This window comes from Vanessa atalanta, chromosome 27 (assembly GCF_905147765.1).
Source record: "Vanessa atalanta chromosome 27, ilVanAtal1.2, whole genome shotgun sequence".
Lineage (NCBI taxonomy): Eukaryota > Metazoa > Arthropoda > Insecta > Lepidoptera > Nymphalidae > Vanessa > Vanessa atalanta.
In genome coordinates, this window is record NC_061897.1 from 523,170 (window position 1) to 535,368 (window position 12,199).

The 12,199-nt window shown below is 33.3% G+C and overlaps 2 protein-coding genes across 3 annotated transcripts in view; both read left to right on the forward strand.

Annotated features, from left to right (window-relative positions):
* The window catches only part of LOC125074166, a 67,227-nt gene extending 61,587 nt beyond the window's left edge, over positions 1-5,640 (forward strand). For both annotated transcript variants that reach the window (XM_047685409.1, XM_047685410.1), the window contains exons 11-13: positions 516-660; positions 886-968; positions 1,517-5,640. In XM_047685409.1, coding sequence (XP_047541365.1) covers positions 516-660; positions 886-968; positions 1,517-1,550 — 262 coding nt within the window. In that variant the 3' untranslated portion in view covers positions 1,551-5,640. The remainder of the gene's footprint in view (positions 1-515; positions 661-885; positions 969-1,516) is intronic.
* A 504-nt stretch (positions 5,641-6,144) lies between these two features.
* On the forward strand, positions 6,145-10,674 carry LOC125074162. Its single transcript, XM_047685404.1, has 8 exons — positions 6,145-6,191; positions 6,519-6,645; positions 7,009-7,185; positions 7,542-7,989; positions 9,233-9,415; positions 9,656-9,792; positions 10,276-10,333; positions 10,448-10,674. The coding sequence occupies exons 2-8, from the start codon at positions 6,524-6,526 to the stop codon at positions 10,643-10,645; spliced, it is 1,323 nt and encodes a 440-aa protein (XP_047541360.1). The 5' UTR covers positions 6,145-6,191; positions 6,519-6,523; the 3' UTR covers positions 10,646-10,674.
* Positions 10,675-12,199: the final 1,525 nt, after the last annotated feature.

Genomic DNA, 12,199 nt, shown 5'->3' on the forward strand with positions numbered 1-12,199 from the left:
ATGCTTTTTTGACTATATACTACGAGCTTAACACATAATATTATCTTAATCGATGCTTCTTGCTATATTCAACTGTTTTATATGGATGTTTGAGTCAATTTTATACGATATGATAATTTAACTGACAGTTTTATACAGTGGGTATTTTTTTTAATACAATAATATATGTAATTATTGTTATGTATTTCATTCTGTAGGGCTATTCAGAAAGAACAAATGATAGTAGCATGTCAGAATCAGAAAGTGATAAGTGACATCGACTTATAACAATAATACAATTTAAAGACAAGTATCAAAATCGTGTATCATCGTTAGTCGCTTTACAGCATCTCACAAGTGATACCAAAAGCACTGCGGGTTAAGATACTTTTCAAACGCCTTTTTTTTGACTGACAACACTAGCTTTCAATTTTTTAACTTAGTATTGCCAGTATATAACTATATGGCAATAAGTTACGCTAATCAAATGATAATAATAATATAATCACTAATGTTATCTGAATGTTACCTTTCAGAAGCGAAACTTACTCGGTGCGCGGCGACTGGGAGAGGGAGCGAGACAGGGATAGGGACAGGGAGAGTGTGCGGGATAGGGACAGAGAGTATCCGTCCGCTGTCATGGCGGAACATCGCGGCTTCACAAGGAGGCCGGTCGCAAGGGTGAGTGTGTTGTAAAAACATACATATGTACATATGTGTATGTAAAGAAAAAAATGTATTTTCGAACGCGCAGTGACATGTAAACTAAATTTTGTAGTTTCCTTAGAAAAGAACTAAAAACGAGCCAAATTTATTATTTTGTTGTGCGTGACGTTTACTAGTGTGGCCAACCGTTGGCTGTTATAACGACGACAACGCAGTATATAAAGATGTCGAACGTTTCAGAACTCAAACCTCCTATCTGCTGTCCTGTGTCTGGTCAAAGAACTGGACTACCCGAGCCTCGAGGTCGCCGAGATGGCGGTGCGGTGAGTAACGCTCAGATATCGTATTCGTTTATTTAAGTAATTAACTGAAGATAAATTATTATGAATCTTGCGAATAAATCAGTTGATATTAATACCGCTGCTGGTTTTAAAACTTTGTGTACGTTATTTATTTTTTTATGAAATAGTTTGGCGGACGAGCTAATGGGCCAGCTTATGGTAAGTGGTCAACATCGGCCATAGACAATGGTGCTGTTAGAAATATTAACCTTTTTTAAGATCGCCAATTCGCCACCAACCTTGTGAGCCAAGATATTATGGCCATTGTGCCTATAGTTACACTGGCTCAAATCCTTTCAATTCTTCAAACCGGAACACAACGATACTGAGTACCGTTGTTTGGCGGTATATAATATCTGATGAGTGGGTGGGTGGTATCTACCCAGACGGGCTTGCACAAAGCCCTACTACCAAGTACACGTATATTTTAATTAATTGAATTGAATTTTAATCAGTTTAAGTTGATTAATTGGAATATCTATTTAGACGATTTAAATCGGCCTTCAATATTCAAGTTTCTTGTACTTCAGATGTCGCATGGACGAGCTTGCGAACAGCCAGTGACCCAACGCTGAAGCCGAAAACTGACCGGCGAGCAATTTTCGATCTTAAGTCACACACAATAGAGGCGATGCGTCGCCTCGTTACGGGAAATTGAGCTTTTAGTGCAGGCCTATAGGCAGTCGTTAAGGACTAATATTGTGTGTGATCAAGGAATATGAACCTTAAGTGCGACCAGTAAAGTCTAAATTTGATTAAAGCTTACTAATATGTTACGCGAAGACCTTTTTTTCGTTGTATAATAACTAACAGATTTTTCAAAGGATATTGAATCTTATACCTATAAAATAAAGGTGATTATCGCATAACTATATAGATAAGATTTATATGTAAAAAATATTAATTTTGCGTGCAATAAATGATTTTCAGGCGATAGAGGGTCTTATGTGTATTGGTATAAAGGCGTTATTAGCGTGAATGATGTTGGTGGTTCCTGATTGGATGTTACGTTTGTGTGATTATCGTTCGATGTATGAATTGTTGGTGATGTGTTGGCGTCGATTTTAACAAATGTTTGGTATTAGCTATTGGTCACGAGGTTGGATCAATTTATGTATAAAAATACGATAAATTAACTATTATAAATTAGGAGTGTTAGCTTTCTTAATTAAATTAGGCTTACTAGCATATATACGCGGCTTTGTCTACTATTATAATTGAATTATTTTATCCCTATTCCATCCAAACATTTTTATATATAATGTTATTAAAGGTCCGGCGAAAATTAATACTTTTTTTAGGATGTACTTAGTACTAAGTGCCCTTCCAACTTTGTATTTATATAACTAACCTAACCTATCCCGTAGAATAGATGACCCCTGAAATTGAAATATTCAATTCTCACCTTATTAAATAAACCTACCCGACTACCGGTTCCAAATATCCTGTCCGTTTATAGTCAGTCAGGATGAACGACAGTAAGTTTAACACAACATTGCAACGTGACACATTCATATATATCGTCCTAGATGAATTCGTTTGTCTTTGAACGTGATTATTTTGTTATCATTCGCCAAATGTTTGTTCAAAATCGATACAGCCTCGTAATTGTGATATAACGATCGTTTGAGGCTTTATTTTGAATTAGCACTCATTAATGTTACTAATAAAGAATTATTTTACATTATTATAATTAGATATATATTATTTTTAAAATATTTTTAATGATTTCTTGTAGAATTGTTTATTTTTCTTTTTTGTATATAATATTAAATGTTTGTATTTTCTTAATTAAAACTTGATGTACAAATCAGTAATTAGTTTTATGTACTGTTATTAAAAACCGCAATTTTTTATTCTCTTTTATAATTTTTTATCTGTAATCGTTTTGGTTATAAATTTTAATCTGTTTCTCTTATTGTGTTGTGACATATGGGGGGGGAGTAGTATATCGTTTGCTGTGTTATCTGTGGACATTACAAAGATGTTTTGTTATTAGACTGCAGAGGTTCTAAGGTCTTTTCTGTCTAGAAACACCTTGTCCTCGGAGAGGTCTTAGTCTTTTGACCTATGCCTGAACTCAGAAACTCACCACAATTAAGAGTTGTGCTCTATAATGTGCCTCGTGTAGCTGGCTAGCCTATTCAAAAAGGAAGACTTCCAAAGCAACAATGAAAGTCGGAAAACTCCCTTAAATGTCTCTAAATATCGAATTCAAACGAAGTGTTCCCAAATGTATGTCAATTTTCTTGCTAATTAATTTGCACAGTTAATTATTCTAAATTAAAAACAATTAAAAACTGTCTATCATTTTATTACTTACATGACTGTTAACTCACTTACTCAGGTTCAAGGTCATTATTTACCCTAAACAGTCCTATTTGAACTCTATTACATATTTGAAATTAATTTAAATGATAGAATACCAGACTTCTCCAAATGTCGGAATACAAAACCAAAATGACATACATTATTACTAAAAATATACGAACTAATTTTAATATTTTTAAATGTATCGTAGCTAAAATATATTTTATCCTTTTTCTTTCGAAGATATTTTGTCTTGGGAAGAGCGAGATAGCCGATTTTTTATATTTCAAGGCCAGTGATTTAAAAAGGAATTATAGCGTATATATTATTAATACAGTTTACTGTTAATTATTTCTTTTTAATTTTAGAATATTATGTGTTATCTGTACAAATTGATTTGTAAAAAAAAAAATCTTATTGAGTCTTATGAATACTTAATTTACTTTTTAAAAATTTTGAAAATCTTTTAAACTGATTCATTCATTGAAATGACATTGGATTCGAATCCAATATTGCAATTTATAAAATATAAATCTTATATTATTTTGTATGTATATTAATTTTAAATTACATATATTGTTTTTGATTATTCCGGCTTCATCGAACCCTCCAAACGTCCTTAAGATACTTTTGCCCAGCGATGGGAGTGGGCTCATACCACTTATAAAAATTTATAACGTAATCACTATATATGATTTCATGTATGCACATACGACTTTTTGTAATTAATAACGATCAGTGAAACTGGTATATTTAATAAGGTTAAAATTAAATGGAGTATACAGTTTTTTTTTTTATTTACTCTAATGTGATTAAATACATATTAGCTTTTAAATGCGGTTGAGAAACTGATCCAAATGGTAGTCGAATATTTATATAAGTACCGTAAATGATGCGAACTCGCAGACAAATGTAATGTATGTGTAAATATATTTGTTATTAAACGTTATGTATACAGTGTAATTAGTTTTTTTTAGTTAAAACTAGGTGTTAGGTCGTTTTTTGTATGTCTGTAGACAATTGTTAGATACGTTTCGCGTAACGTAGTATGTACTGACAGTTATGACAAGAGGCAAATGCAGAGGTTCAATTAAAGATGGTCTAAGAAAAGATTCGGAACAATGAAATAAACATATATATGTATATATTGTGTAGCTATGGCATTATATACGCACAAAATGCAAACCCTTTCAGGATTTTGCTATATGCCAATATTGTCAGCCATATTGGATTTTATGTGGGCAAATATTTGTCTATGCTATGATGTGTGTTTCTTATTTATTAATAATTTGTTATAAAACAGTTAGCAAAATAAATTTACTTACATATATGTATGTATATATACGTAAATTTATTCTGCTCGGTTAATTTTTATTACAAAAAATAAATAGAACTATTTGAAAAGCAATTTATTCTGGATCATCATGAGCCGATCTGACAAATCCTGAAAAATTGTCGTCGATTTTTAGGACAGTCTTTATAATTTGAGTCTGTGTTTCGTTCAATTGAATATTCTTTAAGAACGCTTTAAACAAATGTAATAATAATCGTTCCTATATAAATACTAATTTGTATAATACCTACTAACGCTATGAATAAAGCAAAACTTATAACTAGAGGTGTTTTCAAAAATAGCCAGTTGATCTTAGAGTTATGATTATATATTTGTAGATACTTTATTCAGAAATCTAGTAATTGTATATTAAGTGTCATATATGTATAGTATCAGTACTTTGTATTGCGGTATTCTCAATTGAAGGGCGAGTGAGCCAGGATAATGACAGGTACAATGGATCAAGTCAGTTATGGTTTTGTTAATATTTCTTATAGTACCCCTCACATCAGATGCTCAAAAAAAAACCAATAAAGTCAGAAATCGTTTTGTTTTTATTATTATTATCAATAGAATGTTCTTTTTTTGTTATGTATAGGTTTCTCCAGAGACTGTAACTGTCTTTATCAGTTTCTTCTTTGTATTGGTCTTACATGTCTTATTAATAATGAAATAAATGTATTTACGAGTAAACAATACTCGCTCGTTGCGTTTAAGTGGAACAAACTGCGTAACGCAGTTATTTATGTATTAATACTAAAATCTTCTCCGAAACGAGCAGCATTTTCTGGTATAGTTATATGTATCATGTGTATAGTGTATTTAATGTAATATATAATATAAATAAATTTAATTGAATAAAAATATGCTGATATTCAAAGTCCAAAAATGAAATGTATAAATATTTTTGTCTGTAAGTTCGCGTCCAACAAGTCCCTGGACACCACACTAGATAACAGATTGATTGTTATATAATAATTAATTATTAATAAAATTAACTTGCCGACTCTATTTAGTCGTTTTATTTTAACACAAACTTTTTCTTTAGTATTTTAACGTGCGTGCGTGATATACTTTAGCGTGTTGCCTGTGTTTTATAATTATATAAAACGTTATAGTTCAAAAAGCAACGTTGAATGGTAAACATGGCAATACAGCTTGTGCGCACGTGCACGGTGTCGTGCTAAAGCTGCTATTAAAAATTCATGATTACTCTCTGAATAGGTCTGTATCCCAAAAGATGGTTACCATTTTGAGAGTTAGCCTTTTTATGCATGCTTCAACTCTTGCTTTGACTGAGATTCATAATGGGTAAATTAACCGTTAACGTAGTTTCATAGTAGCAGGAGCGGAGTACCCGTAAACAGCTAATTGTGAATCGTCGAGTTATTTGTCAAAATATGTACAATATAAAAACTATTATCACAGATTGCTAAAGAATCAAATATAGATTAAGATATAATCAAAATGACGCTTATCATCTTGACGAACGTCAATCATGCCTCATGTGTCAGTTATGTGTACAGCAACAAACTGGAGGCCTACCACCTACCACTAATCAGGTAAAACATAGGTTAAGATATCATTCTACAGTTTGAACATGATAACAAATATTTTATTTTTATAATTTTAATTTGCTGAACGAACTCATTCGAACAAACATTTTTTTTTCTTTTCAACTGTTTCCTTTAAATTTCAATGGACTTGTACTCCATTGAACGTGGAAAGTACTTCCGACAAATTTCTAGCTCGAAATGATTTATAAAAACAATTTTAGCACACCAAAACCTTACTTATTAGGCACACTAATCGAGAATTTGCTTAGCACTTTCGACATACCCAGGCATTTTCTATTTCATATACACATTTTTCTTATTTATGCTGTAAAGGCGCAATGTCTGCGTCGACTGTGTCGCGCGGGACACCCGCGAGGGTAAACGGCACGGACATCATAGACCTGGATCGCTACATGCGTGCTACGGTACGACCCTCGCGACACCGACCTCAACACAACCGGTAACTGTGGATGTTATTTATTCCTTTATCTTAAAAGTATATTAATCCTTTCCTTTATCCTTTATCCGAAATAATTACTTATCTAAAAGTCGAAGAGCAATAAAAGTTATGCAGAACAATTCAGTAACTAGAATAGATAATTAACAACACGACCACTCCACGTTGAGACTCGCTGGTAGTTGGTGCTGTATTACGCGTCCTATATCAATCAAGCGATCGTCTAGAAAATTGGATATGGTATATGTATATACATAGGTAGGACAATGTTTGCGCAAGCGCAGCTGCAGTCTCTCTTTGTCTAAAAGGAATGGCATTGTCAAGAATAGCTCACGTAACAGAAACCTAATTTATATAATATTACAGTGAGCGCTTGATCGTGGATGCGGGCGGTATAAACAGAATACCAGTAGATGTCAGCTCCAGTACCGAGAGTAGTCCATTGCAATCGCACACACACACTCGGGATCACTGCAAGCAATACTCGCACGACTCTGGATTGTCCGATGGTAGTTATCTGAGGCAGAGACATCGACCACAGAGGTAGGAAAGCTTAAAACTAACGCAATTCTCTTCGTGAAATCTAATAGATCGTAAACTTCGCTTTATGTTTTAGAGAGTATAATGAAAGTAATATCTCAATAATGTTGTAATTACGTCTCCTTGAAGAATTATTTAGGCATTTTTTAAACAGGCTTTAAATAAATAAGTATTAATTTTTGAGAAAATTTTCCATCATTTCTGGTTGGTTTTCATATGTTTTTGCTTCAGTTAATTTTAGATGCTCAAATTGACTCACAGTGTTAGGTAAATACTGCTTTACTTTCAAAAACGTTAAGAGAAAAATTCGTTAATACAAGTAATATTACAACATTATTGTATTATTAAAAATATTTCAGACGCGTCAGCGTAGAAAAATCTCGCGAGTCGAGTCGAGTGGCGGGATCAAACTCGTCAGTGCGCGAATTCAAAGCTGCTTGCGAGAAGGCGTTACGCGAACAACAGCAACAAATAGCTCGAGTCGCTGAACTTTGCGAGAAATTAGTGCAACCGCAAATCGCACAAAATATTCTTCAAACAGCAACTCCGAACGTCACAAACGATGGACAAAATTCTCCCAACACTCCCCGAGTGACTCAGACTTATAACTGTATGAGCCAAAATACAAATCAATTTGGCCAATATTTGAATTCCGATTTGAATGAGAACACTATGTGTGTAAAACAAAATTTCGGTCAAAATGTAAGCCCAATTAAACGCGTTAACCGTAATCTTTCACCGTGTACAAGTGACATTACATCCAGCAGTTGTAGTACGAGAAATATTAAGATACGCGACAAACATCGCGTGAGTATTTTGAAATACACGATTTATATGATACTCGTATCTGTAATAAGATTCTGCAGCAATTTATAACTTGGCCTATTAAAAAAATTAAAGCTAATGTCCAAGAACTAAATAAGCATCTTATTCGTGGAGTTAATTATTGTTGACTTCCAGGCAGGAGACGTAACATACATATATAATTGTATTTAACTAACATGACTGTATTTTTAGATGTTGAAAAAGAGTAACTACTGAGTTTCTTGCCGGCTCTTCTCGGTAGAATCTACATTCCGAACCGGTGGTAGCTTTACTTTAAATAGTTTGTTAAAGGACGATTCAAAAGTGCAAAAGCTTAGAATAAAGTATATTTTGATTTAATTTGATTTAATTGAAGATAAAAAAACGTGGACTTAGTATTTAATTATTTCTAGGCAGAATCTATAAAAAAATAATTGATGTAATCAAAATGGTGGAAAAGAGTAACTATTGAGTTTGTTGCCGGTTCTATTCGGTAGAATCTACTTTCCGAACTTACAAGATTTACATTTAAATTAAATAAACTGTAATATGACGATTCAAAAGTGCTTTTATGAGTGCTCCGAAAACACAAGAATCTTTTGGCAGCTCATAAAAAATACGTCAAACGACCATTATTTTTCATTAATTATATAATTTAAATCTTGATACCTATACTTTATATTATGATATTTTCTGTCTTCCACTCCAAGTAGCTGATAGGCTATTTGACAATGCGAAAAATAAAGTGTCAATTATTGTAATCAGTATATATTATGAGTTTTAATATGGTTATTTATCAACGAAAGTTGAAAATAATAATTAATTTATTCAAAATTCCATAAATAAAAATGCATTTTTTTAAACGATTGCCACGTGACACAATACGCTCCCGATTGGTCGGGCTTATGATGACGTCACTTGCTTATTAACCTCGTTTGTGGCTTATATGTGCCCCAGATTACAATACAGGCAAGTGACGTCACCGAACCCTTTGCAGCGCCATATCGTCAAAGTAGCGTTTTCGCGCGCTATTTAAATATGGAATTTTTAATTTGATATTTTTCAGCAAATATGTACTAGAATTTAAAAAAAAACACACCTTTTACTGGGTTCCTTAACCTCTATTAAATAATATAAACAGTCAAATAGCCTGTTAGTACCGCGTTGATGGCTTGAAGATAAATATTTTAAATTTAACATTGCTTTACGTTAATTGATGATGTTTGATTGAAATTATTTGATACAGTCTGACTCGTGTAAAACCTACAAGTTGATAATGGGAAAATTGGACGAACTAAGCCAGCTGTTTGCGACTCGACGCGTGCCCGTTCAAACTCAACTTGTAAGACAGTCCTCTGAGTCAGTGTCGATGTGTGACAAGGTGGTGGCCACGGACGACGGAAGGGGGAGAAATTTTGACACCGTAAAGGTAACTGGCATAAATGTGCCGTTTAAAAATGGTATAAATTATTGTGTGCCTTCTAAAAATCCCATGTTCTCGAATAAAGGGCGTTGATATATATCATAATTGTTAAAATACAAAATGCGTTTTTTAAAATCAAAATTAAGAAAATGTACGATTCATATATTGAAACCGAAAACGAGTTAACGGTATTTATAAAAATATGATTCATTTTTTTTTTATTAATATAATATGCTTCCAATAAAGGTACTTCATACTAGCAAACTGAACGGTCGTGTGCAGCCGAATATAAATCAATCTCTTGAAAGACGTCAGCTCAAAGCACTACACGCGATGAATGTCACAACAGTGGGACAGGGGACAAATCATGTTGCTGGCGATGGGTGATTTTTTGTATTAATATTTTTTGTTATCAAATTGGCCATGTGATGTTAAGTGTTTGGTGGGCTCAGTGCAAGCCCGTCTTGGTAGGTAACACCCACTCATCAGATATACCGCTAACAACAATACTCAGTATTCCGTTCCGGTTCGAAGGGTCAGTAAGCAAGTGTAACTAAAATCATAATTCATACATTTGTTAGGAACTTTCAAACCGGAACAGTTTATTACCTACCAAAAAAATTAGGTTAAATTGTAAGCAGTATGTTTACTTTACGGTCCTAGATTCAAGGTCGGGCTGATAAAAAGTTATATTTTAGGTTTTTCTATGGACAAATTCTCAATAACAGCCCGGAGTTTGAAAGTTGGAAGTATGAGAGGTACTCCTGTGTCTCTGATAGCACTGCGTAGTCGGCACATCATCACCTTGTCAAAGTGTTATTGGTAGATTTTAAGTAAATAGTCTATAACAATATGGCTGATTGCAGTTGCCTGAGCGACACCGGCTCAGTCAGCGATGTCTTCGACTTGGACAACCCTTTGCATGTGAGTTAATTTAGTTACTTTTAAATGATCTTTAAATTTATAATTAGTCTATGGTTTTTAATAATTCTTACTTAAATACGGCCTTATTACTATCTTTTTTATATATATTATCAGTTATATTCGCAAGCTAAACGCTTACAAGAGTTACGAGCGAGTAGCCAACGCACGAGTTCCAGTCGTCCACCGCACAAACAACAGAACGCACGCGACTACGAGTCGGACGCGCTGGGCGACCAGGTCGAGGGCACTCGCTCCGTGTGCGCGCTGTGTCGTGAATACTGGCGAATTATAAGACAGTATTTCAATAAATAATTCTTTGGAACTTTTATTTGATTCAGTATTATAATCATTTGTGATGTTATGTATTGTGTTTTATTTTTAATAAAGTTTGCGCACGGTTAAATATTTCTTATTATTTTATACCGAAATATTATTATACACACGTTACATATTTCTTCTAACATTTCTTAAATCAAAACATATTAGTTATATGTTTCTCTCCACCCACGACCAAACATTACACTAGCTCACTGACCCTTTAAACCGGAACACAACGATACTAAATTCTGCTCTTTGGCGGAAGAACAAGCGACGAGAGGGACATTAAGTGTATGTGTTTACGAAAATAAATATTTAATATACTAAAACTTTCCATGTAGCCATAAGTACCTATATATTATAACCTAGTAAGAAAATATTCGAAATAGTTCGTGAAAAAAACAACTGGTAAAAAAATGGACCGAAGCATGTGGAACTCTAGAATTTATGACACGACTTATAGTCGGGCTTAATAGCCAGTAACCGCGATATATTAATCTTAGTATCCTTAAATTATGAAATATTACATATTTACCAAGATTTATTTGATATCTATGAAAAAAATATTAAAGTATTTAATGAAAATTTAAATCAAAAGCCTTTCTAAAATCTGCATATAACTTACAAATTAGATTAAGGTGCTCAAAACTCAAAGAGTATAAAATTTGTCTATGTAGACAACAAATCCATTAAATAGTTTAAAAATAAGAACCTTTTAACGATTCACATTCAATTTTACTTCACTTGTTGCGTTATTTGATAAAAGGATAAAGAAATATTTTGACGTACGCGGATAATAATGATGTTCTCCTGGCCGATTTAACTTGGCAAACACATGTACTTTCAACAATACACTTTCTTTCCATCCTTTTCAAATTGTAGGCGTAAAGCGATCGGCTTTATTCGTTTTCCAAGACACGGAAGTGTAAACTGTCCAACTTCCAAACTAAACGCTGAAACCTAATAACTTTTTACCAACAGAAGGATTGAACTCAGGCCCTTTGTATCTGCAGTCTATTGACATGTGTGGAATAGGTTCGGGTGTGGTGACATAGATATTTATATTTGAATAATATATAGCAGTAATTATAAACGAGAGTTTAGACACGGGTTCATTGCCAAACTTGTTAAAATGTAGTAAAGATTTACCACTTTTAAGGACTGGAAATATCTTTAAGTAAAATATTGGAAAAAAATATTTTAATTCCACTTCTCGTCCATTTCGGTACAAATACTATTTTTCATAGGGAGCAACTCGGTTTTACAAGAGGTCGCTCGACAACTGATGCGGGAAAAGCACTTCTTAAACATATTTACGATGCTTGTGAAAAATCACAGAATGCTATTGGAGTATTCTGTGAATTGTCTAAAGCATTTGATTGTGTAGAACACGAGATGCTTCTTTATAAGCTCAAATACTACGGTATTAAAGGTAAAGCTCTTGATCTCATTGCTTCATATTTAAGTCAAAGAGTCTAGCAAGTTTTCATTAATATCATAAAGTCTTCTGGATCTACGTTAAAAATGGGTGTTCCATTAGGATCAATT